The sequence below is a fragment of the Cavia porcellus genome, unplaced genomic scaffold (genome assembly GCF_034190915.1).
Source record: "Cavia porcellus strain 051 isolate PalLab524CR breed Dunkin Hartley unplaced genomic scaffold, mCavPor4.1 scaffold_3, whole genome shotgun sequence".
Taxonomy (NCBI): Eukaryota; Metazoa; Chordata; class Mammalia; order Rodentia; family Caviidae; genus Cavia; species Cavia porcellus.
The window spans coordinates 22,932,612-22,959,018 of NW_026947486.1; the positions used below are offsets into that span (position 1 = coordinate 22,932,612).

At 38.1% G+C, this 26,407-nt stretch overlaps 3 protein-coding genes across 3 annotated transcripts in view; all 3 read left to right on the forward strand.

Annotated features, from left to right (window-relative positions):
- Positions 1–26,407, forward strand: part of LOC134475429 (synaptonemal complex central element protein 1-like) — a 165,465-nt gene that overhangs the window by 137,344 nt on the left and 1,714 nt on the right. Inside the window, exons 3-10 of the mRNA XM_063245858.1 lie at positions 14,308–14,379; positions 14,904–15,096; positions 20,449–20,508; positions 22,250–22,309; positions 22,617–22,691; positions 24,023–24,070; positions 25,685–25,739; positions 25,945–26,034. Coding sequence (XP_063101928.1) covers positions 15,024–15,096; positions 20,449–20,508; positions 22,250–22,309; positions 22,617–22,691; positions 24,023–24,070; positions 25,685–25,739; positions 25,945–26,034 — 461 coding nt within the window. The 5' untranslated portion in view covers positions 14,308–14,379; positions 14,904–15,023. The remainder of the gene's footprint in view (positions 1–14,307; positions 14,380–14,903; positions 15,097–20,448; positions 20,509–22,249; positions 22,310–22,616; positions 22,692–24,022; positions 24,071–25,684; positions 25,740–25,944; positions 26,035–26,407) is intronic.
- On the forward strand, positions 1,090–2,364 carry LOC134475531 (Friend virus susceptibility protein 1-like). Its single transcript, XM_063246658.1, has one exon. The coding sequence runs from the start codon at positions 1,090–1,092 to the stop codon at positions 2,362–2,364; it is 1,275 nt and encodes a 424-aa protein (XP_063102728.1).
- On the forward strand, positions 2,443–6,388 carry LOC134475532 (uncharacterized). The gene is given in 2 exon segments (XM_063246659.1): positions 2,443–2,512; positions 2,786–6,388. Coding segments are annotated over 2 exon segments (3,612 nt in total). The 3' UTR covers positions 6,328–6,388.

Here is a 26,407-nt window from a genome sequence, read left to right on the forward strand (position 1 = left end):
GCAAGCATCACCTGATCGCAAAAAGGGGAAAGATCCAACCAAAAAAGAGAATTACAGGCTGATCTCCCTAATGAACATAGATGCAAATATCCTCAACAAGATACTGGCAAAGAGAATGCAGCAGATCATCAAGAAGATTATACACCATGACCAACTGGCATTCATCCTAGGGATGTAGGAATGGTTCAACATATAAAAATCAATAAATGTAATATACCATATTAACAGAATTTAATACAACAATCATATGATCATCTTATTAGATGCAGAAAAAGCATTTGAAAAAGTCCGACACCCATTCTCAATAAAAACCCTACAGATAATTGGAATAGAAGGTCTTAATCTATGACAAATCAACAGCCAGCATCACAAAAAATGATCAAAAACTGAAAACTTTTACTCTAACACCAGGAGAAAGACAAGGATTTCCATTATCACCACTCCTTTTCAAAATAGTTAGGGAAACATTAAGCAGAATAATTAGCTAAGTAAAAGAAGCTAAACAAAAATGGACAGTGAAGGAAGAATTTAAGTTATCATTATTTACAGATGTAATGATACTATACCTAAAAGACCCTCTAGTGGCTGATTGATTGTGTCAACTTGAGACAGTTAGAAGCTAACTAAATGGGTTTAGCAATTCTACACCCAAGGATGTAGAAGAAGACCCACCCTAGGGTGAGTTATCACCTCGAGGTATAAAAGGAGAGGAGGAAGGACAAATCAATGCCATTCTTGGGAGAAGCTCCAGTCTTCGCCTTTAGTTTGGACCTCGCCTCCTGGCTTCCAGTACAGACTCTTCAGCTTTTCATCACAGAGCCTTCGGCCTTCTGTCGTGGACCCATCAGCCTGCTGGTGTGGACTTGCACAAGACACTAGGGTGAACTCCAGAGATCTTGGATTGAACCCTTCGGCCTCCAGTGCATAGACACCCTCTGCACGCTTCCTCATCGGACTCTGAGATTGACTATTCGTAAGCCAATCTTGTTGTTTCTATATATTCCAGGTTATATCTGTTCTCTCTAGTAAAACCCTGACCAATACAGATTTTGGTACTGAGAGTGGTCCTAGAGAAACAGAATTATAACAATGGCATTCTTTAATGGTGTTAGAGCTTCCTGGAGTTGGCTCTGCAATTTGGTGAGACCTGAAGACACCAAGGTCTCTGCTTCTACTTCTGTGGAATATACTGATAATCCTTGGCATGAACTGTTTAAACTAATACGTCTCATAGATCCATTTGATTATCCTAATTCACCAATTGTGAGATGTCAAAAATTTAGTGACTCTGTACAAAACAATTTTGAGTATCTTTGGCACAGTAGACAATATAATGATGCTGGATGGCTGGTCTTAGCCGCTTTGGACAAACTAATGAATGAAAAATTGCATCTCCAGAAACAGATAAGAAATTTAAAAGTTTCTCAGTGTGTCATGAGTGAAAATCTCCTCTCTTTTAGCCGCAAGGCTGAGATTGCAGAAACCCAGACACAGTCCCTCATAATTCGATTGGCTGAACTACAACGTAAATTTAATGCTCAGCCTCGAAGGGTATCAGAAGCAAAGGTTAGGGCACTGGTTGGAAAAGAGTGGGATCCCATGAATTGGGATGGAGATGTATGGGCGGATTCTGAGGAAAGTGAATATACTGAATTTCTGGATGCTAATGAAGTTATTTTACCTGAGGGAGAGATTTCCCCACCTGAAATGGCAGAGGGGTCACCACCTCCACCCGCTGCTGTGTTGGAATCTCCTAGCATACTTGGGGAAGCTAATGCTATGTTGACTAAACAGGATTATGCTGCTGCTCCTCAGGACCCACCCTTAACACCCGTTTTTGCCTCCAGGCCCATAACCAGGCTCAAAGCACAGAAAGCGCCTAAAGGAGAGATACATACTGTGACCCATGAAGAGGTTCGCTATACTCCCAAAGAGCTTCTTGAGTTTTCCAACTCTTACAGGCAGAGGCCTGATGAGCAAGCATGGGACTGGATTTTATGGGTGTGGGATAATGGTGGCAAAAACATACATCTGGATCAGGCTGAATTTGTTGATATGGGCCAATTAGGTAGGGATTCTGAATTTAATGTCATAGCTCGTGGAGTGAAGAAAGGTATTAATAGCTTATTTGGATGGTTGGCAGAGATATGGATCAAAAGATGGCCCACTGTGAATGAGTTAGAGATGCCTGATATTCCATGGTTTACTATTGATGAAGGGATTCAGAGACTCAGGGAAATGGGAATGCTGGAGTGGATCTGTCAAGTTAAACCTAATCCTCCACATGGGGATGATCCAGAAAACATACCCTTCACCAGCACCTTGAGAAACAGATTTGTGAGGGGAGCACCAGCATCCCTGTAGGGCCCTGTTATTGCTCTTCTTTGCATGCCAGACCTTACAGTGGGGACTGCAGTTATTCAATTAGGACATTTAAGGGCAATGGGCTTGATTGGGTCCCATAGTGGCAGAGGTCAAGTGGCGGCACTTAATCGCCAAAAGCAGGGTCCACGTACTTACCGGAATGGACAACAAAGGCAGAACAATAACCAGAATAATCTAACACGTGCAGACCTCTGGCATTGGCTGATTAGCCATGGCGTTCCTAGAAGTGAAATAGATAGGAAGCCTACAAAATTTTTACTAGATTTATATAATCGAAAAAATTTATGGGCAAATGAACAGAACCTTACATCAAATCGTGCTAACAGGGAATCACGGTCCCTCAACCAGTTCCCAGATTTGAGCCAGTTTACAGACCCAGAACCCCTCGAATGATGGGGAGGCCAGGTCCCCTTGGAGAAGGACTCTAATGCACCAAAAATTTACACTGTTAATCTTTCTCCCATCCTTCCCCAGAGGGACCTAAGGCCTTTTGCTCGTGTGACTGTCCACTGGGGGAAGGGGAATGATCAGACATTTCGGGGATTACTGGACACTGGTTCTGAACTAACACTGATTCCAGGGGATCCAAAACGTCACTGTGGCCCTCCTGTTAGAGTAGGGGCCTATGGAGGCCAGGTGATCAATGGAGTTTTAGCAAAGGTCCGACTTACAGTGGGTCCAATAGGTCCTCGGATTCACCCTGTAGTTATTTCCCCTGTTCCAGAATGTATAATTGGGATTGATGTACTTAGTACCTGGCAGAATCCTCACATTGGTTCCCTAACCTGTAATGTGAGGGCTATCATGGTTGGGAAGGCCAAATGGAAGCCACTAGAGTTGCCTTTGCTTGGTAAAATAGTAAACCAGAAGCAGTATTGCATTCCTGGAGGGATCCAAGGGATTACTGCCACCATCAAGGACTTAAAGGATGCAGGGGTGGTGGTACCCACCACATCTCCATTCAATTCCCCCATTTGGCCTGTGCAGAAGACAGATGGGTCTTGGAGAATGACCGTGGATTACCGTAAACTGAATCAAGTGGTGACTCCAATTGCAGCTGCAGTACCAGATGTGGTTTCCTTGCTTGAGCTGATTAACACATCTCCTGGTACTTGGTATGCAGCTATCGATTTGGCAAATGCCTTTTTCTCCATACCTTTCCATAAGGATCATCAGAAACAATTTGCTTTTAGCTGGCAAGGCCAGCAATATACCTTCACAGTCTTACCTCAGGGGTATATTAACTCGCCAGCCCTATGTCATAATTTGGTTCGAAGGGATCTTGATCCCTTTTCTCTGCCACAGGATATCACACTGGTCCATTACATTGATGATGTGATGCTGATTGGGCCTAGTGAGCAGGAGGTAGCAACTGCACTGGATTCATTAGTAAGGCATTTGAGAGCCAGAGGATGGGAAATAAATCCAACAAAAATTCAAGGTCCTTTTACTTCAGTGAAATTTCTAGGAGTCCAGTGGTGTGGAGCATGTAGAGATATCCCTTCTAAGGTAAAAGATAAATTGTTGCATCTGGCTTCTCCTACAACTAAAAAGGAGGCACAACACTTAGTGGGCCTATTTGGATTTTAGAGGCAACACATTTCTCATTTAGGTGTCTTACTCTGCCCCATTTACCGAGTGACTCGGAAAGCTGCTCATTTTGAGTGGGGCTCAGAACAGGAAAAGGCTTTGCAACAAGTCAAGGCTGCTGTACAGGCTGCCCTTCCACTGGGGCCATATGATCCCACAGATCCAATGGTGCTCGAGGTATCAGTAACAAACAAAGATGCTGTTTGGAGTCTCTGGCAGGCCCCCATTGGTGAATTACAGTGGAGGCCTTTAGGATTTTGGAGTAAGGTTCTGCCATCGACTGCAGACAACTACTCTCCCTTTGAAAAACAGCTGTTGGCCTGCTACTGGGCCCTAGTGGAAACTGAACGCTTGACTATGGGACACCAGGTCACCATGCGACCTGAGTTGCCTATCATGGCCTGGATATTATCTGACCCACCAAGTCATAAAGTTGGAAGTGCACAGCAACAGTCTATCATTAAATGGAAGTGGTATATTCGTGATCGAGCCAGAGCAGGCCTGGAAGGTACAAGTAAATTACATGAGGAAGTTGCCCAAATACCTATGGCTCCTATACCCGCTATGTTGCCTTCAGTTTCCCAGCATGCACCTATAGCCTTGTGGGGTGTACCATATGATCAGTTATCAGAGGAGGAGAAGAATAGGGCCTGGTTTATGGATGGATCTGTACGTGATGCAGGCACCACCCGCAAGTGGACAGCTGCAGCATTACAGCCCCTTTCTGGGACATCCTTAAAAGACAGTGGTGAAGGGAAATCATCACAGTGGGCAGAACTTCGAGCAGTGCACTTGGTAGTACATTTTGCCTGGAGAAAGAAATGGCCAGATGTGAGACTGTATACTGATTCATGGGCTGTAACTAATGGTCTAGCCAGATGGTCAGGAACTTGGAAGGAACATAATTAGAAAATTGGTGACAAAGATATTTGGGGAAGAGGTATGTGGATAGACCTCTCTATATGGGCAAAAGATATGAAAATATTTGTTTCCCATGTAAATGCTCACCAAATGGTAACATCAGCAGAAGACAACTTTAATAATCAAGTGGATAAGATGACTCGTTCTCTGGACAGTAGCCAACCTCCTTCTTCAGCCACCCAGGTCATTGCCCAATGGGCCCATGAACAGAGTGGCCATGGTGGCAGGGATAGAGGGTAAGCATGGGCTCAGCAACATGGACTGCCACTGACCAAGGCTGATCTGGCTACAGCCACTGCTGAATGCCCAGCATGCCAGCAGCAGAGGCCAACACTGAGTCCCTGATATGGCAGCATTCCCCGAGGTGATCAACCTGCAACCTGGTGGCAGGTTGATTATATTGGACCACTTCCATCATGGAAGGGACTACGCTTTGTCCTCACTGGTATAGATACCTATTCTGGATATGGCTTTGCCTTTGCTGCACGTAATGCTTCTGCCAAGACTACCATCCGTGGACTCACAGAATGCCTTATCCATCGTCATGGAATTCCACATAGCATTGCCTCTGACCAAGGAACACATTTCACAGCTAAAGAAGTGAGGCAGTGGGCGTATGCTCATGGAATTCACTGGTCCTACCATGTCCCTCACCATCCAGAAGCAGCTGGATTGATAGAAAGATGTAATGGCCTTTTGAAGACACAATTACAACGCCAGCTAGGTGGCAATAGTTTGCAAGGCTGGGGTAAAGTACTTCAACAGGCTGTATATGCTTTGAATCAACGTCCATTATATGGCACTGTGTCTCCCATAGCCAGGATTCATGGGTCCAGGAATCAAGGGGTGGAAGTAGGAATGGTGCCACTCACCATCACCCCTAGTGATCCACTAGCAAAATTTTTGCTTCCTGTTCCCATGACTTCATGTTCTGCTGGACTAGAAGTTTTGGTTCCAGAGGGGGGAAGGCTTATACCAGGAAGCACGACAATGGTACCATTGAACTGGAAGCTAAGACTTCCCCCTGGTCATTTTGGTCTCCTCTTGCCTCTGAGGAAACAAGCTAAAAAGGGAGTCACGGTGTTGTCAGGGGTGATTGACCCAGACTACCAAGGGGAAGTTGGACTACTACTCCACAATGGAGGAAAGGAAGAATATACATGGAGTGCAGGAGATTCCTTAGGGCGCCTTTTAGTATTACCATGCCCTGTCATTAAGGTTAATGGAAAATTAAAGCAACCTAATCCAGACAAAGTAACAAGTGGTCCAGAACCTTCAGGAATGAAAGTATGGGTCACTCCACCGGGGAAAGAACCAAGACCTGCTGAGGTGCTTGCTAAAGGCCAAGGAAATACAGAATGGGTAGTGGAAGAAGGAAGTTCTAAATACCAGCTACGTTCTCGTGATCAGTTACAGAAAAGGGGATTATGATTACTACTTCTCCCCAAATACGGTTTCAGTGTAACATAATGTTAGACGTAATGCTGTGTTTTGGGAATTGTTAAACTTGTGTTATAATGTTAAGCTTATGAACTGATAGGAGTAAGCATCAACCAAAGAAAAGTTACATTGTGTATTTTGGTAAGGGAATTATTGTGTTTCCGTTTGTATGAAGGACAGTCATAACATGTTAGGCGCAATTATATGCATGTTTGTGTATCTGGAACTAGTTTAAAGAAATGTGTCTGGTTGCCAGGTTGACAAGGGGTGGATTCTAGTGGTTGATTGATTGTGTCAACTTGAGACAGTTAGAAGCTAACTAAATGAGTTTAGCAATTCTACACCCAAGGATGTAGAAGAAGACCCACCCTAGGGTGAGTTATCACCTCGAGGTATAAAAGGAGAGGAGGAAGGACAAATCAATGCCATTCTTGGGAGAAGCTCCAGTCTTCACCTTTAGTTTGGACCTCGCCTCCTGGCTTCCAGTATAGACTCTTCAGCTTTCCAGCGTAGACTCTTCAGCTTTTCATCACAGAGCCTTCGGCCTTCTGTCGTGGACCCATCAGCCTGCTGATGTGGACTTGCACAAGACACTAGGGTGAACTCCAGAGATCTTGGATTGAACCCTTCGGCCTCCAGTGCATAGACACCCTCTGCACGCTTCCTCATCGGACTCTGAGATTGACTATTCGTAAGCCAATCTTGTTGTTTCTATATATTCCAGGTTATATCTGTTCTCTCTAGTAAAACCCTGACCAATACAGACCCCTAAAATTCTATGAAAAGACTCTTAAACTCAATAATCAAATTCAGTAGTGTAACAGGATACAAAGTCGACACTCATATCAATAGCGTTCCTATATACAAATAATAAACTGAGTGAGAAACTAGGGAAACCACATCTTTCACAATAACATCAATAAAAATGAAATACTTAGGAATTAATCTAATAAAAGAAATAAAAGGCCATTACACTGCAAGCTACACTAATCTGAAAAATGAGATTGGAGGATACCAAATAATAAAAAGAATTCCTTTATTTTTGGATAGGAAAAATCTGTAGTAAAAATGGCCATACTACCAAAACTGTCATAAAGGTTTAATACAATCCTGATCAAAATACCAATAGCATATTTCACAGAATTAGAGAAAACAATCCTAAAATTTATTTGGCACACAAACAGGCCTAGATTAGCAAAGGCAATTCTGGGCAACAAAGGCAAGGCAGGGGCGTCAGAATCCCCAACTTGAAATTAAACTACAAATTTATACTGATAAAAACAGCATGACCCTGGCAAATAAACAGACCTGAGGACCAGTGGAACAGATTAGAAGGTGCGGAAACCATGCCAACACATTCAGCCACCTAATGTTTGACAAAGGAGCCAAACACTCCACTGAAAGAAAGGTAGCCTCCTTACAAAATGGTGCTGGAAAAACTGCCTTTCTGTATGCCAAAGATTAAATCTAAATCTGTATCTTTCACCATCACTAAAGTCAATAAAAATAGATTAAAGATCTAAATAATTAAAATAGAAAGTGTTAATCTGCTTGAAGATAGAATAAGTAATAAAGTAATATGTCTCCTGAAGACATTGGTGTAGGCAAAGACTTTTATAAATAAAACACTGATAACCCAGGGAATATTACAAAGAATCAATATCTGGGGTTTCATCTTAGTAAAAAGCTTTTGCACAACAAAACAAATCACTACAACAGTGATGAAATGACCCCTATAATGAGACAAAAACTTTACCAGCTACTCCTCAGATAAAGGACTAATATCTAGAATATTTATAAAACTCAAAAAGCCTCATACCTCCTAATTTGAAATGGGCATTAGGAAGTACAAATAGCAAATAAATATATGAAAATAAAATTTCAGCATCACTGGTCATTCAAGAAATGCAAATCAAAACACTGAGATTCTTGGTCACTCCAGAAAAAAAATGGATATCATCAAGAAATCATAAAAATGCTGATGGGGCTATGTGGAAAAATAGACACTTCTTCATTGTTTGTGGATGTGTAAATTGGTATAGCCAATTCCTTAAGAAATTCCTTAAGAAACTAAACCTAGAGTTTCCATTTGACCTAGGTATTCCCCTTCTTGGTATCTTCCTTAAAGAGGTAAAAGTGTCATACCACAGCAATACGTGCACATCCGTGTTTCTTAAAGAGAATTTACTAATAGCTAAATCATTGGAACATCCCTGATACCCATCAAATGATTAATGGATGAAGAAAATGTGGTTTTTGTAAAAAATGGAGTACTACTATGCCATAAAGAAGGATAAACTTGATACATTTTTAAATAAATGGTTGCATTTTGAGACCAGACTTTTAATGAAATAATCAGATGCATATGTTTAAATTTTTCATTTTCTCCTGTGTGAGAAATTGAAAGCATAAACAAGGCCCAAAATGGATGATAGACACTGGGAAGTACAGAGAAAATGTTCACATGGGAAGGTGAACAAGGGAATGGAAAGGGGGTAGTAAAGGAAGTGAAAAGAAACAAAAGAGAATTAATGGAAAAATGGAAATAAATGTTACATAAATAAGGAGAGAAAAGTTGACAAGAATGGAGGGAATGAGGCATAAAAAAGAATCAAGATACATTATGCACAGGTACAAATACTCTATGATGAATGTGACCATTATGTGTATCAAAAGTGTACCAATAAAATTAATTTTTAAAAAATTAAGGAAAAGAAACAGTATGTTACAATAATGGAAAATCAGATCTTTGTTGCTTTCAAAACTCACAGTGGCCTACAAATCATTGTGCCGCCTTCCTTGTGGCAAGGCAAACTAAGATAGCATCCTTATACTATATGTTTTTCACTTTGGGGTGGTCTTTCTGACATGCTCCTGGCCACTGGACTCTTAAAAACCTTCACCGAAGTGGTTAGTTATTGATCCTTTATATTATATCAAAGTCTCTAGCATACCAGTCTTTTCTTGCTCATTTTATTCAATTATGATGATGTTGCTAATGAAATATATCACTGTGATGTTCTGTGGAATGTCCAAGTATTCTGGATTTTTTTCACATTATCTTAGCATAGAAGAAAAGTGAGTCAACATAAACCCAACAGAAAATTGTAAAAAACTATTGTTGCCCATTATATGTGAACTCCTTCTTATCCTCTTATTTTAAATGGAATGGAGAAGAACTTACTTTCCAAGTCAATCAGGGCCTGTATATCATGTGCCTGAGGCCTTATTAATTTGCCCTAGTAGTTATAGAAAATGCAATGGTTCAAGCATCCCCTCAAAACTCCTGTTGAAATTTAATTGCCCTCATGATTGTATTAAAGGTTAGTTTGTGAGAAGTGATTAAGTTGCAGGGTCCCCCACCCACATGAATAAATTAATGCCATTATTATTTTTTATTTTATTTTAAAGAGGGAAAACAAAACAAAAAATACAAGAAAGGCAAGAAGCTAAAGAGACAAACAATAACAAAAAAGCAAAACAACAAAAATATAGGCTTTCAAACTAAGTTGGTAGGAACTTAACAAAGGTTGTTATTTTGCATAGTTATCTTCAAGTGTTACTCAGATTACCAGATATAGTAAAATGCAAAATTGATTTAATCATATTAGTGCTAACAGTTTTGTTCCAAGAACAAATAGAATTAGTAGTACAGTCATCTTAGCTATCTTAAGTGTATATATATATATATATATATATGTATATATATATATACATATATATATATATATACAAATCTATATCTTTTTTCCCTTCCTTATTTTCTCCTTTTCCCTATCTTGTTTATTTTTAACCCCTTTGAGCAGTTCCTTATCATTTCACAATATTTATTGAAGGTTTTGTATCTTAGTGTTTCAGTTTCTTACCATAGGGAGTGCTGTTGAACACTAGAACTTACTATTCAATCTTTCTCTAGCATCTCTTCCTCCACCCTTCCCAGCCTCAGGTAATCACTATTTTGGATTCAGATAAACGTTTTAAAATATTCACACAGGAGAGAGAACATAGGGTATTTATCTTTCTGTGTCTGACTTATTTTACCTGAGTTTTCCAAATCTCAGTCCTGTCTCATATTAACATTCAAGCCTCTATAAAGTTCTATAATGTTCACAATTACATCTTCAGATTACCTTCCAACAGCACCGTCTCTTCTATACAAGTGACAAGGATCCCTTCATATACTGCAATGAGGCTTCCTAGTTCTCACACATACTATTAATTGCTTGATATCAGCACCTAGTCTCTCATATTTCTTATATAGGCATCAGTATTACTTAGCAGTAACCAGTTAATGACACTACCTTAATAGGTATTTTTCTCATCATATATTCCAGATTCTCTGCATCATGGTATTTGAATATCTAGTATTCCCTTCGTACAAAAAATGTGCCAAGTCATCAAATTTGAAATCTTTAGCATCAACTGTGCTTTGAACCACCATCTTCAATTTTGTGTCTCACCTGTGAATCAAGATATCATCCTCTTTCTCTGCAGGAAAGTGGATGACACAGTTCCAAATTCTGTCTTTTCACCTGCTTTTTCAAACCAGTCCTCATACTACTATACTTGTAGCAGGCTGTCTATGTCCTCCAGAAATAAGACTGGATTAAACATGTAAGGATTTTTAAAGTGCTTGTGTGACGAAAAATACAGAGGGTCAAATAAAGCTGAATGAGCCATCAGACCATGAAGCAAGTCTGAGCCTGAGAGAAGGAGTGAGATAGTGTGGAGGTATATTGTACTGCCCCTTGACCTATGAAAGATTAGACAGAGCCCTCAGGGAACCCTCAATTAGAAGTTGGCCTGCAGAGATGTCCTGTGTCTTTCAAGAATGAGTCTTTCTCAAGAACAAGTTAAATAAGAGAAGCCTATGAGAGGTATATTTTTGGTACTATACAAGAATTCATGTAGAAGCACAGTAGCTAAAGTCATGCAACTACAATTATTGTTGTTGGAGTTCTAGGAGGGGCATTCTCATGGCCACCACATATGCACTCCTCAGGATACCATCATTGTTAAAAGAAAAATATCCTTCAGAACAATACTGTGATTTCTAATTATACTTGTGAATATATGTGCATGCTCTACATAAGCTGGAAACAGTTGGTTACCTTCTCTTGGAGGTGTCGGAGGTGTCATAAATGATGGATGGAACAGAAGAACTTAATTTAGTCTTTAATTTTTGAAATTTTAAACATAACATTTTATTCACTCATTCATTAATTGTAGAATTGTATGAATTAATTGTAGAATATAAAATACAAATAAAATTTCAAAATCTGAGAAACAAACTACTTAATATTTTTGAAGAAGTGGCAGAAAAAGATTAGATAATGAGGGCCAGGGGTTTAGCTCAGCAGCATAAGCGCCTGCCTTGCAAGCTGGCTGCTGGGAGTTCCATCCCTGGTCCAAAAAAAGAAAAACAAACAACAGATTAGATAGATAATGCAGTGGCTTTTGTTAGTCTACATTTTTGTCATTCTTTTAATGAGAGAGAACTGAGCTTCTTTCTCTCAGTGCTGATTAGAGAGAGTAGTCATAGATGAGTGATAGAGAAAACAGCCAATGATGAATGATATAATTCATATCCTGATTAAGCCAGAAAAAATAGGATCTAGAGGTGTTTTTTGTATGAATCAGTCCTTGATCAGGTGGCAATACTGCTTTTTACTACAGCAAGAAGAAAGAACAAGGAGATATTTCAGACAAAGTTACATTTCTAAGTCTTACCTGGGCATGGTGTCTCATGCCTCTAGTTCCAGAATTCTGGGGGGCTGAGACAGGAGCACAAGTTTAAGTCCAACCTGGCCAACTTAGCAACATCATAACTCAAAAAAAAATTTAATGTAAAATGACTGGGGATATAGCTCAATCTCCAGTACCTCAAAGGAAACAAGCTGAGTGACAGCCTTCTTTGACTGTTGAAATAGCAGGTAAAGTCATCTTTTAAGAATAAAGAGTATGACAAACAACAACAACAACAAAAACCACCATGGTCAAAAGTTGGAGAGGGAAGCAGATTCAGAAGAAATTTTTTCACAGTGGGAAGATTTGCTGACATGTGACCCACATTGTATGATTGTGCAACTTGGTGGAAAATCTACTTCCAGTTGAAGATCACAGAATATAGCCAGTTTACCTGCCTGAGTGATTTAATCTTGGTGGGTGAAGAAGTCCCACAAAGGAATTCCTCGAGTTCACTTAACATTCTGTATTCCTAGTAGGTGTTGACTGGCAAAACATAGGGAGTAAGGAAATTTTGTGTGCAAGACAATTATTGAAAAACTTAATGATAGAATTCTGAAGAAGAATTTCTCAAGATGTTAAACATAGAACATAAACAAAGTAGTTAAGTAAGCAATTCCAAGCTCTTGTCCCTGCACAAAACATTGAAAAATAAGCAAAACACATCAGAGCAAAATTCTCAAAATTCTTGAAAATAATCAAAGGTTTATACCAACAAACAAATGCTTAAAATTAAGAAAATGCCAGCTTGAAATTTAGTAGGAGGCTAGGGTATGACATCATGGATGGAGCAGCTGGGAATGACCTACCAATTGAGGCTGCTTATCCATCACAAACACAGACCAGCAACAGTCAAGCCTAACACAGGAGCAAGCTGAACCTTGCACCTGGTACCAATTTTCTGCTATGAGACCATGCCAAACCTGGCAACTGGTATCAAACTTCTAGCACAACATCACGTGGGACCACCTGGATCAACTATCAAAGAAGACAAAAGAGAATGTCTGCAGGGCCATTTCAGGGCCACTGCCATCTTGTTCTTGCAGTGGTCCAATATGCTTTTCCTTCAAAGCACGCTTTTCTCCCGAGCACCACTTCTGTGTTGCTTCTTTTTCTGATTTTTGCCCTAAAATAAATGATAATCTTTCACATCACCAATTGCCCTGACCGATTGACTGATCAGGACAAAGAAAAACCTAGAAAACACTGCTGCTTCCAATCTCATATAATAACAAAATGCAAAAAAATGTAGTATTCTGTTAGTCATTGCCCCCATCCCCTTCAAGATGGTAGGAAATACTGATTTCAATTGCAAACTTTTATTATAGAATTTAAAAATAAAATGGAATCAGCAAAGACCAGATAATCATTAGAAATGCTTAAGAATTGACCTAAAAACAAACAAAAAATGTGAGGGGGGGCTAAATGAAATTATAAAATAGTAAGGGACATGGTGAGTTGACTAAAGTACTATCTCCAAAAAAGGAGAGCAAAACACAGTATGGACAACAACAGCAACAACCTTTAAGTAAAATTTCTCTAAACTATTAGATTGAGCAGTGCCACAAATGACAGAAAAAATACAACAAAAATTCTAAATGCATGTGTATTCTTTTGTAGTATAGATATAAGTTTTAAATGCATGCAAACAGAAATCAACTTATTTTAATATTGGGTTTATCCTGATACTTTTTGGAATTTTGTTTTGTTTTGTTTTTTGAGACAGGGTCTTATTGTGTAGTTCATGCTGGCCTTAAACTCACTATATAGTCTAGACTGGCCTCAGACTCATAGCTATCCTCCTACCTCATCCTTCCAAATGCTGATTATAAGCACACACCACCACATCTGGCTCTTGATACGTTTTGTAAGTATTGTATTTTAGGAATGTTTATTCATTCAGTGTCATACACATTTCCAAAATGAAGAAAACTAGGGTAAATCTCTTAGAAAAGGCCTTGCATAATAAACACCAAGCTGACCTGTCATCTCAGCCCTCAGGAGGCTAAGGTAGGAGAATTGCCAGTTCAAGGCCAGTCTAGGCTTCATAGTGAGACCCTGTCCCAAACACCGAGATAACTAAAAACTGAGCAGGTAAAAGCAGGTAAGGATACCTGCTTGGCTCTTGCAGAAGAGACAGGCCATAAAGGTTTATGCATGCACCTATCTCTGAGACCTGTAACTCCATAAAGGATTTGACTCAGCTGATTTTCCAATTATCTCTAGGCCCACTTGGTGATGGGTGGTGAGATAAAGAATACTGCTGGAGGAGCCTGTGGCTGTACCCTCTGCATTCAGGTAAGCAATTTCCAAGGATCTGCACATGTTGTGGTAAGGTCAGTAGGACTACACATCAACTGAGGTTCTAAATGCTCCAAAAGGAAATCACATCTACATGTGGAAAGCCCTTGTGCCCAGTTCCCCCAACACCCCACCTCACCCCCTACCATGCATCAGGTGCTATTCTCATCTCTAGCAAAATATGCACCCTTTCCTCTTGGACATCACACCCTCAGACCATGCATTAGGCAACTGCCTCCCAAGAGGATTTGCATCTTGAATTATGTGTGGTTTGCTAAGGTTTCAGAGGCAGTAGGTCTGAATTACAAGCTGTACAAAAGTCTGGTTGAGCAGGGGGTTTGATTCAGGACCGAGTATCAATTTGGGGTCCTACGGAGCCCAGAAATAAAGAAAATCACTGTCTATGCCTGCCTGAATCATTTTTTAAAGGAGAAGGCTCCCCTACACTCCTTCTTCCTGTACTGTCCAAACCAGGGACTGATTCTGATTCCTCTCCACCTTTTACTGTTATCTTTGGCCAGGAAATGTTCTGCGCAGGCTTAGACTGCAGACAAGTTACCTCTTGCGCAAGTTTGCTATAATTACGCGCCGCGCAAAGAAACAGTACCAGAGAACCCTTGGAGAGAGGTTGTCTTTTTTTTATGATGGCCAGAACGTCCGAGATCTCCAAATTGGTACCTCCAGGAGCATTGGATTTGACTGAGAAGATTGACGGTAAAAAGGTTGGGTGGTCTTGGAGAGAGTTCTGGCAGCAAGCTGGTGGGGAGCAAGGTGAAATTGTCCAGACCTCATTCAGGTCAGGCAGGTTGGGCTTGGTGGACCAAGTTAGAGCGGGAAGGTTTTTCTGGTTAAAATGCTGCAGTAAGAAAAATATTATAAACAATGAATTTTAAAGCAATGACAAAATAAGGTTTTTATAATGAAAAATGAAGAGAATACCTAATCAAAACCACATAACTACTACATAGGTTATTTAAACAGTTTTATTAAGTGTCATTCCACGTGTTTGAAGCCCAGGGTTTTGATAATTTTCAACATATACATAAACCCAAAAAACCACTATAATAAAAAAATATACCTACATTGTTCATCTTTGTAATCCTCCCTCCTGTCTTACTGTCATCCCCAACCACTAATTATCTTTCTGTCGCCAAAGATTAGTTTGCAATTTTATATATGTAAAATAATATGATTGTACTCTAGTCTGCTTCTGTCATTCAGCATAATCATTTTGAGATATGCCTGTGGTGTTGTATTGAATAAGTCATTCCTTTTTATGCTTGAGCAGTAGCTCGCTGTGTAATATGACACAATTTATTCACATGTTCTTATTTTCATGAACATCTGGGTTTTCAGATTTTGGCTGTTATAAATATTACTGCTGAGAATATACACCTAAAGATATTTTTATGGACTTACGCTATTGTTTGTGGGTAAATGCCTATAATTGGAATGCTTAGGTATCAGGCTGAGTGTATGGTTAATTTAATCTGCGAAACAGTTTTCACCAGTAGTGTTCATGTGTTAGTTATTTTGCAACCTTCAGTTAGCATGTCTGGCATAATTAATTTGAAGTTTCTCATTATGTTTAAACTTACATTTCTTCAAGGAATAATGATATTGAGTAACTTTTCACTTGCTTTTTTGCCATCAGTATTCTATGGTGAAATGTCTACTCCAACCTTTTTCCCACTTTATATTAGGGTATTTCTTTATTTGTCACTGAGTTTTGAAAATGTGTTAGCTATTCTGAATACAAGTCACATAATTATTTTGTAGATATTTTCTCCCACTCAATAGTTTGTCTTCATATTCTGAGACAGTGCCTTTCCAAAAGAAAAAGTTGTAAAAGTTTTAAGTATCTTTTATTGAATTGTTTTTTGGGAATCCCACTTTTGTTTTTGCACCTGAGGAATCTTTGCCTAACCAGAGTTCACAAATAGTTTTTCTTGTGTTCCCTTGACCGTACTAGAAATTTTAGTACTTTTGTTTGCTTGCTCATTTGGAAATTGAACCCAGGGGTCTCACACTTAGCTATACACCCAACTTGGTGTTTGTTTCTTTGTTTGTTTGAAGACAAGTTCTAAGTTTTTAAGTTGACCAGGCTGGGCTCAAATTTGTTCTTCTGCCTCAGGATCTGAGAGTGCAGGGATTATAGTTCAGTGCTACTACACCAAGCTAAAAGATTGATTTTATGTTATATTTTTAAACCTATGATTCATTTTTAATTACTCTTTATTGTGAATTGTATTCTAAATTCTTTAGCCTGTAAATATACAATTGTTTCAGCATATTCATTGAAAACATTCTTTTCTTTTTTTCAGTACCAGGGATCAAACTCACAACCTCACGCTTGCCAGGCAGACACTTATAATGCTGAGCTACATCCCTGCCCCCAATAACATTCTTTTCTTTAGTGAATTATTTTTTCCCATTTGCTGAAGTAAGCTGTTCCTATATGTGTATAGATTCATTCCAAATTCTGTTGTATTGCATTTTTCTATCATCCATTTTCATGTTAATATTTCACTGCTTCAATGCTCTATCTCTATAAGTCTTGAAATAGAGGACTTCAAATTTATTTATTCAAAAATACTTCAAATTTATTCTTTTTCAAAATGTATTGCCTATTTTAGATCCTTTCCATACGATCTTTTCTATAAGATGATATTTTAGATAATTCCCATAAGAATTTTAAAGTCAGCTTGTCAATGTGTAGAATTCTGCTTGCTGAATATTAATTGTACTGAACCTGTAGATAAATTCAGAGTTTTAGCATCTTAGCTGTCATGCATCTTCTAACCCATGAATATTGTATGTGCTTGTATTTGTTTCCTTTAATTTCTCTCATTGATATTTTGTATGTTTCAGAATATAGTTCTTACACACATTTTCTGACTTTTCCAAATATTCCATATAGTCAATGAAACAAAATTAATTTTTTTCAATTCTGGATTGTTCCTGGATTATATATTAAAATGCATTTAGATTTTAATTATTTACATGGTATTCTTCAGTCTCACTATTGTCACTTATCTCTTCTTGTTACTTCTTTGTAATTTCTACAAGAACAATGATGTCATGTGCCTTTTACATTATATGGCCCTATTGCACTAGTTAGAACCTCTAGCACACTAGAATTACTGATGACAGATATTCTTGTCTTATTTCTGTATTGGAAGAAAGATTTTTGTGAGAAATATAATCTGGATTTTGTCAAATTCTTTTTATATATTTATAATTTTTCTTTCAAAATTTGTTAATGTGATGAATGATATTAGTTTATTTTAAAATACTATACAAAGATTATATTATTGGGATCAATCACACTTAGTCATGATATATTTCTATTTTTAATTCAATATTTTTGTGTAAAACTTTTACAGTTATGGTCCTAAGATATATTACTCTGTAGTTTTCTTTCCTCGTGTTATTTTTGTATATTTTTGCTTTCAGATAAGACTTTTGTCATTGGATAAGTTGGAATGGTCATATCCCTTCAATTTTCTGGAAATTTTTTTATAGAACTGATATTATTTCATTTGTAAATGTTTAGTGAAATTCAGAAGTGACCCAAATATAAGATGTGATCTAATATAAGACAATACAAGTTAATTATTTCTTCTTGAGTAAACTTTATTAGTTCATTTCAAGTCATTTGTTCATTTCTTCTAAATTATCAGATTTATTGCAATGAAGTTATGATAGGTACACTCTTCTTGTGACTTTAATGTCTGTAAGATTTATATTGATGTGCTCTCTTTACTCCTTTAACTCTTCACTCCATTTTCTGTTAACTTCCATCATCTCAATTTTATCTTGTGAAATTCTGGTACATTTATTTTTAAGTATTTAAAAGTACTCTGTATAATTTTTTTTTTTTTTTTTTTTTTGCATACCAGGGATCGAACTCACAACCTCATGCTTGCCAGGAAGGCGCTTACACCACTGAGCTAAATCCCTGGCCCTAGAACTCTGTATAACTATAAACATCATTTCACTTGCTTTTTGATTGATTTAAGTAATGTCCTTAAATGAAAGGATAATAGTAATTGTCATCTTCCTCTTTTCCTTTTATTATTTTGGCTAGTGGAGTATCTTTGATTTCTCTTCAAAGAACCAGCTTTTAATTTTAACTATGTTTTGCTTGTTTTCCCTTCTTCTGTCCTCCATACAGATTTGAATTTAGTCTTTTCTTCCTTTTCTACTCCTCAGAATGAAATGGTAACATCTTTTTTAAAACCTCTTTATTTTTATAATATTTGTAATTTACTTTGAAGTTGTAATTCCCTTTGAAGCACTGTCTCAGATGCACCACACATGCACTGATACATTTTATTTTCATTCTAATTAAATTCTAAACACTTTTCCATTTTTATTGTTTTTTAAAATTTGATCTACTCTTTGTGTAGAACTGTATAGTTTATTTATCAAGTATTTGAGTGCTTCCTGGTCTATTAACAATTTCTACTTTATTCCCGTGTTACTTGAGAATATACTGTATAATCTTCAAATAAAATCGTTTATTTGATCTTTTCTGGGAGACCACCAAGTATAGTCTGTGTTGGTTAAAGTTCTATGAGTATTTGAAAAGAATGTGTGTTCTATTGAGATGAATGGTCTATAAATTTCAATTAGTTCATGTTGATTAATAGTGTTCAAATATTCTATATGCTTACCAAATTTTTGTCTACTTGTTTTCCTATTTGTTTTGTTGATAGTTTCTGAAATCTCCATAAATTAAATTTTCTATTGCTCTTTTAAACTTTATCAGTTTTTATTTTTTGCATTTTGAAGCTATGTTACCAAATCATAAGAAAGTTTGGCTTTGCACTTTATTGCATCGTACAATTATGATCTTAAGATTACAGTACGACCTCAGTTCTCGCTATGACGACAATCGTGGATAGAATTAAGTCTGTGTACAGAGATACTACTGTATTCATACCTATTATATTTGTGTGATAGAAACTTGTGTAATATTGTGCTATTTCACTTTTTTAAAAATATGTTTTTGATATCCTCATGCCAATAACTTCAGATTAACTGTGGAGGGAGTATTTATACCACAGAAACTGGGAAACAGTGCAGTCAAGTTTTACTCTTTAGATAACAAAGCCCACCACACATAACGGTCCAAATGTCCTAGCAGTCTTTACTTTGGACCCTAAAACCAACCAAGCACTCCAGAGGGCAGAATCACTACTAGTGTCAGATGCTATTCTCAGATTGCTCTGCTGTATTTTCCCATGAATGTCTGCTGGCTACTTACTCTTATGTCTTAGGTCTATGTTATGCTGTGTCATTGCTTCCTCCTTTTATTCTCACACAGATGCCTGTGTGTTCTTGTGGCTGTTGATGATTTTGTCTCCATCTACTTGTATTTCAAGGTCCTTGAAAATAATTTGACATGTTTTGTTGCTGGTGGGTTTTTGATTTTTGATATCTAGTTGATGTCTCTTTTTGTGTGCTGATTGAGAAAGACTGATAAATCATGTTACCACAAAAATCATTTTCTATTAACTCCCATCACCTTGATTTTATCTTGTTAATTTTAATATATGTAGTACATTTATTTTTAAGTATTTTAAGTATTAAAAGTATTCTCTCTCTCTCTCTCTCTCTCTCTCTCTCTCTCTCTCTCTCTCTCTCTCTCTCTCGCCATATCTTGTACCTGGTGTTAGAAAAACAGTGGAGAGTAAAATTAAAGTTGAAGGTCATGTTTTTACTAGCTCTATACTAAGAAATGTCTGCATCTACCAATTTTAAAAAGATATTTTGGGGACAGTTATGAACATTTGTACATGTCTAGGTTTGGGCTGATATTTAAGGAAACTCGTTAATCTTTGTAATAGAGTTGTGAATTTCTAAGAGCATATATTTAGGTTTCAGAAATGCATCCCAAGATGTTTAATTGTTAAATATCAGGAAACCTGGGCTTGCTTTTAAAATAGTTAAATCCATTTGGGGAGTTCCTCCCTTCTACTTTCAAATGAATCAGGCTCTTTTCTTGCTGTTTTGTCATCAAAAGGTCCTATACAGTAATTCTGATTTTTGCCTCCACAGGACAATCCAACTCAATGAAGTTAGAAGAGCTTATGGAGATGGCTGAAACACTACAGCATGGTCATGTATCTTCTTGTACCTGATTTAATCCTGGGCTTGGGGATGGGAACAGAGTTCAGAACCAGCCCTTGGAAAATTCAGATATTAGGAAATTATCTAATTTTGCTTTTCATCTTATAATTTAATTCTCTGAGCAAAAATTACTTTATACATAATTCAATAAATTGTGTAAGATAGGTAAATTATTTTCCTAAACTTGCGGTCTCCCATTTGTCTTCTTACAGGCTGGAAAGTCACTACTGTTCTCAGATAATTTATGTATCATTCCAGAGGTGACTTAATTATAGACAAATATAAATGTGATGTTCCCTACTTCAACATAAAAGTGGCAGAAAACCATATAGGATCTGCTGTGGAAGCAAAAATTAGGCAGAGAGATCCCAGAACAACTGCAAGAAGCACCCTAACTTTCTCAGGAAAGTGAAATGTCTTAGGGATGGCAGTGTTCAAAATTAATATTAGTGCCACATAAAGTGATACCTTACCTAAAGTTCAGATAACCCAGTTGGTGACTTTAAAATCCCAAAGGCCTGTTCTTATAACTCTTTAGGCTTTTTGTGGCCTCTCTGGAGTTGACTCTGGATATACCTAGGTTTGGAAACACCCAGTTCCTGCTATGGGGCAGAGGGCAGGGCAATCCAAGGTCCAGCCTAGGAAATAAACACAAATGAGCATTGTAAACATCTCCAACTTTTTAAATAGTTGGAGATGAAGAATATCCTTATATTTCCATAGTTTATAAAACACAATGCTAGAAGTAAAATTGTTAAGTTCTATATATTGCAGGTAGAACCCTGACTTACAGCAAAAACTGGGTGCTTGAGGTCTAGCAATTCTTGGAGAGTTGACATCTCAGCCCAGAGACAGTTGTGGTGTTTTATTTCAAGGTTAGTTACCCAACTTTGTATGGGTGATCATAGAACTAAGAGGATACAGTGCTTCTCAGCTCGTATCACTGAAATCTAAAAAGCTGTTAGAAGTCTAAACTAGAGGAAACTATAGAAAAATCCTGAAAGAAAAACTATATTTCCCTTCACTAGGGTCTTAAAAGCTACCATTAAACATGCAAGGAGGCAGCATTATTTTTTGTATAACAGGGCCAATCCTGTAGTCAGAGCTTTCCCCACATCAACCGCCAGGGATCTTAACAAGTTGAGAATGCAGTGAGATCTCTGTTGGTGTTTAACAATATCCAGGGTAAAATCTAGAAATCTCTTACTTTGGATTACAAGGCCATACAAGACTTCCCTTCATTCCACTTTATATCATACTCTCTACTTGTTCATTGAGTATCCTCCCTGTTCTTGAAACACAGTGTAATTTCTGTATCTGTAGCTCAGGGTTCCTTCTTCCTCTCCTGTTTTCTCTATCTAGAAAGGTCCCCATACATTTCACTCCTTGAAAGCTATAGCTTGCTCATCTTCCTTATTTGGAGCCTAGAAAGTTCTTTTTGTACTTGAGTAAGCACATTCTACTCTTTTACTCTGTCTCTGTCTCTACTCAGTCTTTCACCGTTTTCTTTATTTTTACAACATACTTACCACCTCCTAACATGATGTCAAATATTGTTATCTGCTTCTCTGTTCACTGTTTTTATTGTGCTCCAATAATAAAAGCCCACATGTGTCCTGCACATCTTCTGACACAGCAGACAATAATGCATGTAGAGTGAAAGTACCTATCCCATTTTCACTTGGTTTCATATGACTGTCTCCAATTCAATCTGTCTTTCCTTTTACAGCAGAAAATCTGGATCCACAGATCAAGGACCTGGTTAATCGAGTAAAGGAGTTTCAAAAATGTGAGCTCAAAAGCCTTGGTTGCCTAACTTAGCTCAGAGAAATAGCCCTGGACTTTGAAGTTTCTGTGTGTTATCATCTGGGGCTGTTTTTGTAATTGGAAATGCCATGTGAGAAGGAGCAGAGAGGGGGACTGGGTATTTGGCTCTGTACTATAAGCATGGATTTGGCTCTGCAGTATAAGCACCTGCCTGACAAGCTCGAGGTCATGAGTTCAATCCCTTTGACCATAAAAAAAAATACAGACTGAGAAGGAAACAAAGAATCAGGTGCTTTGCTTACTCAGTATTTTTCTTTTTTCTGACCTAGTGAAACAAAAAGTCAAAGAAGAGATAATAGAAGCCCATGCTTTCTGGGAGACCAAAAAGAAGATATTAGATTCATGTAAGTGGTGTGACAAAAAGACAGTGAAGTCCATTGATATGTCTAAATCTGAAATTCTTCTGCCTTTCCTAAACTCTAGGTAATGTTCCCTAAGGCCCATTTAGGATATTCTGCCACCTCTTTGGGTTAAATTTCTACCCCTCACTCCCTTCTCATTTTAATGACAACAAAACAGTCACAGAGCACACTCTCCCCTCCTCTTTAGGGCCTTTATTATTGTTTCTCTCTGCTGCAGTCCTCTTTTTAAAGTTTTCCTCAATTTATTTTTAGTGCATATTTGCATTCCTCATTGGACGTTGGTACATGCACATAATATATCTCAGTTTTTTAAATACTCTTCCTTTCCTTCACCCCTCCCTCTATCTCTTCAACCCCTTTCCATTTGAAAAAGGTTTCTCTACCTAGTTCCTATTATCTATTATTTTGCTCTTTATTTACATTTAGGCTTCCTCATGTAAGAGAAACTACATTGTATATAGGCTTGTGTGTCTTATTTCACTTGACATTATGATCTCAAGGTGCATCAATTTTTCTACAAATGACTCGTTTATCCTTTATGGCAGAGTAGTGTTCCATTGTATATCAATACCATGTTTCGTTTATTCATTCACCTGTTAATGGACATATACACTGCTTCCAAGTTTTAGCTATAATGAATTGTGTTGCTATTAACATGGGTATGCGTGTATCACTATAATACGATATCTGTAACTCTTTAGGGAAGATATCTAGAAAGGAAATAGCTACCATAAATTGAATGGAATTTATAGTTTTAGTTTTTGAGGAAATTTACATACTGATTTCTATAATGATTGGGTCTTTACATTCCCACTTCCTGTTACCCTTAGATTTTCTAGATGGTTTCCTATTACCTCTAGAAATCCCACTTTCAGTTCAAGCCTCGTGTGCTTATGTTCTAATAGAAGATAGCACCTGACCATGTAACCTGTTCACTCCTGATTTCCTTTTCCCTGCTTGACTTTCTTTTTTGGTTGTACTCCTTATCTCCACCTGAGAATATGTATTATAACTCACTAATGCAGTATAAGTCTATGTAAAACTAAGTTCATTCTGCATCTTATTCACAGTGCCTCTTCTAAATGCCATGGTTCTTTAGCTGTAACAGTGAACATGTGCACACATAGAGATGAAATGGTTTTAGAGTAAACAGCAAAACAAATGATATAAAATGAAGATATTTTGCCCTCTCCTGGATCTCCATAAGATTTTTTTGCGTGAAATCACAGAAGTCCTCACCCTGAAACTGGAGTTGTAGGAGGAGGTCAGTGTGTGGTCTCTGAGTTCTGAAGCTGTCACTGTTTTTCTTTCAGTGAATGCAGAGCAGCTGCTTCTGGAGGAGACCATGAGGAAAAGGCTAGGTACTGTATTTAATAACTGTGCTGTCTTACTTTGCTTTAGCAACAGCCACTACAAAACTTACTGCCACTATAGATGAACCTTATTGAAACATAAATTAAGCCATATTCATATATTCCATTCTGTAGTAAAGACCCCTTCCAACTTCATGCACAGTAAAAACAGATATCCTGTCAAGATAGCCTATCCTGCAGACTAGATGTTACCTAGCTCTTTTTCCTCTACAATTCTCCATTTCCCCTTTTAGCACTTCCCTTGGCTAAGACCACTTTGGTTATAGTAGCCTTCTCATAATTCCCAGACTTTTGGTAGGCACACTTCAAAGCTTTTCAATTTTCCATTAGCTGAAACATTCTACTCATTAATTACAGTCACATAACTGATAGTCAATAAGTTTTGTAAATAAGAACATAATAAATTGCAAAGTAATTAATCCGCTTGATAGTCTATTGATTCCTTTATGACAATTAACACTCTTCTTTTTATTTTGCTGGGGTTTTATCAACCTGAACCCAAGGTCTGATATCTAATGTATGCACATAATAAGTATTTATAGAATGAACTAAATTGAATTCATGCCTACCAGGGTGAAGGATTATTATTTTTAAGCTGAGACTGCCTGGGGGTAATAGTAAGAAGAAACCAGGTTATGAAATAGAGAAAGTACCTAACTATCTATACAGGCTAAAGTCAGACAGGAATTTATGAGCAGTAGTATCTAATGCAGTTAACCATCTTTACATCCATCTAGTCATCCAGTTATCCTACTAGCATCCATTCTTCCATTCCTCCACATTTTGAAGCTAACTATTCAACTATCTGTCTAACCATTCATCTAACCAAGAATTGACAACATCAATCCAGCCATTCATGTTTTATTGTCATCCTGTCTACTCCCATATCTCAATTCACTCATCCACACAACTTTGTCTGTCCTTCAATAAATTCCCATCCACCCATTTATTCTTTCATAGATCATTTACCCCACCAATTTCTTTACCTAGCCTACTATCTGACCATCAGTTCTTTATCCAACCATATCTTCATGATCTCTACATGCATGTATCTCATCACTTACTCATCCTCCTGTATATCCACATATTGATCCACCAATTTTGGGAAGGAAGAGTAATCATCCAGAAGGGCAGGAAAAGGACATGAGCACCCTGGATTTTTTTTAGAAGCCCACCTTTACTGTATATATGCATCCGTGTTTGTTGTGTACCAAATCAAATGTGTCACTGGTCAGGGCAAATGATCCCAGAACAAACTGCTCATTTCTAATAGACACTTAAAGAGTTCTTGTCCTGAGCCAGCCTGTGGAGGACAGAAAAAGTAATAGGTACATACAAACTATTCTGGAATCTGAAGATTCTGTTCCTCTCACATAAATATGTGGCAGTTGTTCCAGGTTCTTGCTATGTGACAAGACCAACAGGATCAACTGATATAGGTTTGTCCTCAAGGAGCCCAATCTGTGCTAGGGACTCTGGGGTATGGAGGCAAGAATCAGGATTATTTTAAATTTGTTTGCCATCTTCTAGATAATAATTTACCTAACTTAATTTCATCCTTATGAAGTCTCACAGGGCTCCCTTGGTTCTTCTCCCCCATAGAGACACTGAAGAACTTCCTGATGCAATGCAACAGAAAGGAAAATGAAGCTCAGAGGTGAGAAGTCCCCACCCTGCCTTGCTTATTTCCACAGAGAAGCTACTACAGATGAAACAAGAGGATTTGCAGAGTCAGTTGAGCCACCTGTTCTATGGAAAAGACTGCTGTGTACCCAGTGAAGGGCTCTTTTTTCACAGTAGAATGGAAGGAAAGAGGTGAAGGGTGGAGGTAGGAAATGCAACACAACCTCAAAACCTTTCAGGCAGAGATTTGAGGAAGAGAAGAGGAAGCTGAAGGAATTCCTGGAGGCAGCTGTGGAGCAGCGTCAACAACTACAGCATAAGAGGCAGAGGTAGGCAGAGAACATCCTGGGGACCTGAATGCCTGTCTACAAGTAGAGAAGAGTGTTCCAGCCCATTCTGGGAAACATATCTGAGGACACGTAAATCCTCCAAGATTCTCTCTGTCTCTGTCTCTCCCTCTCTCTCTCTCTCCCCCCACCCCGTCTCTCTCCCCTCCTTTCCCTTTCTCTTTCTCTCCCCTCTGATTTTCCTTTCTTCCTTTCATATCTTTCTCCCATTTCCACCTCCAAATTCCTTTTTATTATTGCTTCTCCATTTGCCTTTCCTCCTCTACACTAAATCTGTCCTATCTTCTTCCCCCTCTTCCCTATTTTGCTGTAGTTCCTTTTCTGTCTCCCATTTCTCTCTCTTTTCTACCATTAC